Here is a 5,548-nt window from a genome sequence, read left to right as displayed (position 1 = left end):
ACAGTCACTTGTAGCATTACAAGCTATATACATATGTTGCTAGCAAGCCAAGCAGAGGCATTAGTGTTTACTGAAAGGCTTTCAGGCTGATGAGTCTCATCATTTGTATTCATATATTTAGCACTCTTAGTTTGATCACCACCGTCCCTTACAGGCTGCCACCGTTAAGCTGGCACATAATGCATCCCAGAGTCTTAAGTCTGAGTGCACTCACTATCAGTTACCAACTTATAACCAAGTTTTGTAATGTGCAACTTGTGTCACCTGAATGACATTTATTTTAAACTATATAGAGTCACATTAATCAGATGCCCAACATTGGATAGTGTCATGTGAAATTAGTATTATTTTTTATTATTTAGTATGTTTTATAATTTTACATTTTATTGAGGCTTGAAATCACCATGATAAATAGATAGATAAATGAATATTTTATTGAACCCAAAGGGAAATTAAGGCATCTAGTAGCTTACACAAAACCCAGTAAAATGAAATCACAGACAGAAGGTGACTTAGTAGAGGATGTACACAAAGACATCTCAACAAAAGGCATATTAATGCCAACAAGATTATAATTTTCAAAGGTAAAAATTGCAACAAAGATTAGTTAAAGAACATAGAAGTGCACACTGTACACACAAGATAAAGGCTGATGGATAAGAGGTAGGATTAGGGTGTAAATTGTGGTCTTTTCTGCTTATTTACATGCAAAATATGGTAGAAAATGATTACACTATTTAATTTTGGTGATGATGTTTGGACATCCTGACTGTTGTACTCCAACACTCATGTGGCTTTCAAAACCTCAGAACTTGTTGCTTTTCAACTCTCATGCTTGCACAACACCCGGAGCCTGTCTCTAACCACTGCAACTTAGTCGTTACAAATCCATCACCCAGTCTTTTTCGCGAAGACATCTGCTAAACTGTTTCTTCTTGAATGATTAACAAAGAGTCGAGCGAATGGACTCTAATCTGTTATTTACCAACGTCAACGATGTCTAAGAAAAGGAAAGGAAAGGAAACCACTGAATTACACCAGCTTTTTAAACACAAACAAACAGAGGATATCTGGCTACGACTACGGTCGACCGTGTTAGATCACATAAGTGTAGCAGGGCTGGGAGTGTTATTTTCGCTGCTGTGGTCCGCCGCCATTTTCTAACAGAGTAAGGGAAGACATGTTGGGAGCTAACACAACAATAGAGGAGCGGCCATTTCCGACCGCAAAGCTGCTTTTTCTTTGACCCAAGATCACGACAAAAACAAATACATTGGGTCTTCCCGATAAATAATACGAACCAAAACGACATGTTTAATAAAAACACGGCGTTATATTTAGCATCTCGTGGAAAATCAGCCAGCTTATACGTGTTAGATAGATTAGCAGGCCTCATACGACTGTCACTCTAGACTAAGTGTCATTTCGTAATCGAAAAGAAACGAAATATTATACACAAACTGTGTGAATGACCAGAAAGAAAACGGTTTTACCTGATGTGTGGGATTCCAACGCCTCCTTGTAGTATTTTGTACAGCTTACTTTCGTATAACAACTGGGGGTGTCTGGCTTTCTGTGACTCCAGTTTGACTGCTACCTCCTGAAAATTAAAACAATATCAGAGATCAAAATGTTATTTTTATATAAAGAGCCACTTGTGCACTGTCGATGCCGAAACGTGACGTATTGGTAGCTCTTGACAGATGACAAAAAGTTGTGTTGCAACAGGCCTCAATTATTATTTGACTTTTATCATCGATGTGTCTAAAATAATATCAACGAAGTAACCCACCTCTCCATTTGTGATGTTGATGGCTAGATATATGTCGCCAAAAGACCCCGAACCGATTTTTCTAACGAGCTTGTATTTTCCACCGACTATGAACTCGGCTTTGGAACCACTGCTGCTCGCCATAATATCCACAGAATGACGATGTTCACTCAATTCTCTTTAGAAAATACTGCGTGGTCTTCTGCCTGGATTGTCAACAGAACATACGAGTCCTTAAATGTCCAGTTGACGTCGATTACAATGATAAGAGACTTGTCCAATACCAATCGGGTCAACCATGTGAAAAAAACAATTTGCTAAAATGGTTCCTTTTCCTTATTGGCTAATGTCCAATGATCCAATTAAACGTAAAACCAACAAAGAAAACAGGAATTCGGCGTTGGTATTGCTGAAAAGACATCCAGACTAAATCGGATCAAACATTCGGCCTTCAACAGTCAGTTGCCTCGCAGCAGCAGTCTATTCCAGTCTAACGCTGCCCGATGTTAGCATCGAGCTAATGCTGTCAAAAACCGTCGCGGAAAAAAGATATCCAGGCCTCCTTTGTACTGGAGGCAATGTGTCCTTTCAATCACAATCCCGGCGCAGGTGTTGCCTTTGCAAACTTTTAGATTTCTTTCGTTCCTACGAGAAAACTTTGAGGGCCGCCGCTGTCTGTACAAACGCAGCCCACTCACTCCGCCATCTTGTCTCCTCTAGCCTTTTTCTCAGCTGGTTTCCGTAGGAGGCGATTAGCTATGGTTAGGTATCTCACGATGCCTTCACGGTCCGTCAAACAAAACGGAATCAAAGCCATGTCACGTAGACAAGGGCATGTGACGTGAATTTGCAAACGAAACGAACACACTGTACCTGATGAATCCCCCCACAACTACAATAAATATTGCGTTTTGAGTCTGCCTTTGTATTTACTTCATAATGCTGTGTGATATTGTCGTATAATTACACGACAACACACACCAATGTAACGAAGCACATTCAGTTGTCCCTCATCTTCAGTTATTGAGCAGCCAACGTACAGCCCGTCCAATCATACAGGAGCAAACAACTTTAAACATTACAAGTCAACACAAAGGGAACTTTAACATTAAATATCATAAATTCTACCTGTCCTGAAACCACAGACCTGTCGTTAGCAGTGGACTTTTAGTGTAAGTTCAGATTTAGGCATGCGGTGGTTTATTATGAATTACTCTCTATATATGTTTATATTTCTACTCTGCCACCACGTGGAAATGTCTGGATACAAACTAGAAGAAGAGAATGACATAAAAAAGGACACGGTGGTAGTTAGTGCAACAGAAGAGGGTTATGTGGCAGATAATCAGCTGCTGTGACCTCTGAAGAAGGCAGTCGAAATTATTTGCCATCTCAGTAACTATTTTTAGATTAACTTTAACTTTCTATGTTTTGCTCTTTTACAAAATACAATACATTTCAAGCTGCAACGCATTTTAGAAATCTATCTGACATCAAGTGGGCTGCACTAATCATAAAATAAATATAATGATGTAGGTAATATGCTACGTATTTGCACACATTTTAACGGTATCGTTGAGGTAGTCTTTGTTGAATCTGATCTGCCTCAAACCCACGCTGTTTCCACAATTGACACTTAATGAAAGTGAGCTGTTTGTTTGTTTGTTTTGTTTTTTTTTTGTTTGAGAGGATTTTGTCTTTGCAACACAGCAGCCAGTTTCTTCCAGTCTCCTCCAAATGTTTCCTTATCTGGTCGTACACACAATCACTGACTTTTGATTCACATTCGTGTGAATGTAAACTAAAACATGCTGGTTGGTTGTTAGTTTGTTCATTACCCCGCTGTGAGTCAGTGAAAATTCCAGAGACGCACCCAGCAAGGTGCATTTTTGTTGGTTTAAATATGTGTGTGTGTTGTCCTGGCCACACCCTCCTGACATGTCTTTACAGCGAGATCAGCAGACTTTCTCTCGCAGGTTTGTTTGTTTGGGAGTGTTTGTGGAAAACTAGGGCTGACGGTCTCACCTAGTGTTCCCCTGTAAAAGTCTGAGTACGTCTGTATTTGTTCAAGTATCTTGAATGAGCACGAGGAGGTTCTCCTCTTTGGCCTGTAGGTGGTGCTACCTACATATTTGAAAGCCGTAGTCCCTGACTGAAATATAATTATTCCAAGTGTTTATAGTTCAAAAACTGTGTATAAATACTAGTATACTGTGTATACTATAAATAATTGTACATTTCATTGCTTTGATCAAAAAACAACAGTCGTGTAAATACAGAGAGAACCGGATTTATTTGAGTTCAAAGCAGGGTCATACTAATGTAATATCACACAACAACAATAATGTAAGAAGTTTCTCTGTCTAATGCCTGGGTGTAATTCACCCGTGGCTCAGAGAGGAAGTTCTGACCTTTTTTGACTGTGACCTCCAATGAGACGTCAGCCAGAGGTTGTTCCACATCCACGAACAAGTCAATGAGTCAATGTTTTTTCTTAACATACTATCTAGAGTACCTCAGATGAATTGGATGATATTTATTTCTATTTTCATTTTAAGATTTTAGTAGAATAATCATCATTCAGTTTCCTGTGTCGGAGGTGCTGGTTTTCCCAAATTGGCTAAAAGCGTACAGCACAGTTGTGTTATAGCGCCACTATGTGGCAACACATCTTGCGATGCTATCACAGTTGCAAGATTATCACAGCTACTCTGTCAGAGCTACTACAGCGTTTCTTCAGATTTCCATGTTTTTTTTATTGCAGCCTGTAATGCAGGTTTGTGCACAAACACACACCAAAGTCAGCCTTACATTTAAATATAAAATATGACTAAAATATGATGTGCTAGATTTTTTTCAAATGTACATAATTGGTTGAATAAAGATTTAGTTTACAGATATAAACTTTATATCAAACCCTTGAAAACATGCTAGACTTTAGTAGCATTTACACACAGGGCTTTCGAGAGCATCAGTAGCAAAACAAGGGCAGATGCAGTGGCAACTACATAGCCTTCAAAGATGAGGGGTGGGTGTAGGGGGGTCAGGAGCACACATGAACACAATCACTATGCCACTGCTGAGCTGAAATAAAAGTGTTCATGTTTTTCTCTATCCTACTAGTGTGTACCATTTTTGCTCACTGGTTCACCCATGGTTTTCTGTGTAAACCATCTTGTCCCAAACAAACAATGTGAAATAACAACAACAGTCTGTTTTCTTCACTTTAATAGTTTTCAGAGCAGACAGCAGTACATGTGACTTGAAGCAGACAAAGACACAAATAGAATGTTGATATGCCCCGCCCCTAAGAACAGTATTTCCAGGAATCCCCCGTTTGATGGGTCAAGGGATTCCTGGGAAAACTGGACCCCAGGGGAGAGGAGGGGGAATGTATTCCAGATCCATCATTGTTCTCACACTCATCATCTTCATCATCATAGTACGCTACCGTTACTGTTGGACTTCTATCCCCCGTCCCGAGCTACAGTGCTTCATCTCAGACTACCAACTGACCAGAGATGCAGCACTGCACCGTGGGCCACAGGCAAGACAAGGGCCACAGACCAAAGGTCACAGAGCAAAGGTCACAGAGCAAAGGTGAAACACACGACGCCGTCTTTGAAAATAGTTATTTTAGATGTTTTTATAAAATTTGACATTTTACCTGTTGAGACTCAATGATTTCCTCTGGTAACGATGACTGCTGCTGCTGCTGAGGCTGCTGCTGCTGAGGCTGCTGCTGCTGGTGCGGGTGGTGGGGGGGGGGGGGCGTGT

General features: G+C 40.2%; 1 protein-coding gene across 4 annotated transcripts in view; it reads right to left on the bottom strand.

Moving 5' to 3' along the window:
• Positions 1-2,516, bottom strand: part of csnk1a1 (casein kinase 1, alpha 1) — a 14,951-nt gene extending 12,435 nt beyond the window's left edge. For 2 of the 4 annotated variants that reach the window (XM_008327694.3, XM_008327696.3), the window contains exons 1-2: positions 1,793-2,515; positions 1,494-1,600 (exon numbers count right to left, since the gene is read on the bottom strand). In XM_008327694.3, the coding sequence (XP_008325916.1) occupies positions 1,494-1,600; positions 1,793-1,915 (230 nt within the window). In that variant the 5' untranslated portion in view covers positions 1,916-2,515. Of the gene's footprint in view, positions 1-1,493; positions 1,601-1,792 lie in introns of all 4 variants that reach the window. The other 2 variants (XM_008327695.3, XM_008327697.3) reach the window with 2 other exon arrangements.
• Between the last annotated feature and the right edge of the window lie 3,032 nt (positions 2,517-5,548).

Source organism: Cynoglossus semilaevis, chromosome 15 (genome assembly GCF_000523025.1).
Source record: "Cynoglossus semilaevis isolate Cse_v1.0 chromosome 15, Cse_v1.0, whole genome shotgun sequence".
In the NCBI taxonomy this organism is placed as follows: domain Eukaryota; kingdom Metazoa; phylum Chordata; class Actinopteri; order Pleuronectiformes; family Cynoglossidae; genus Cynoglossus; species Cynoglossus semilaevis.
The sequence above is the reverse complement of the archived record's forward strand: the minus strand, read 5'-3'. Positions and strand labels throughout refer to the sequence as shown.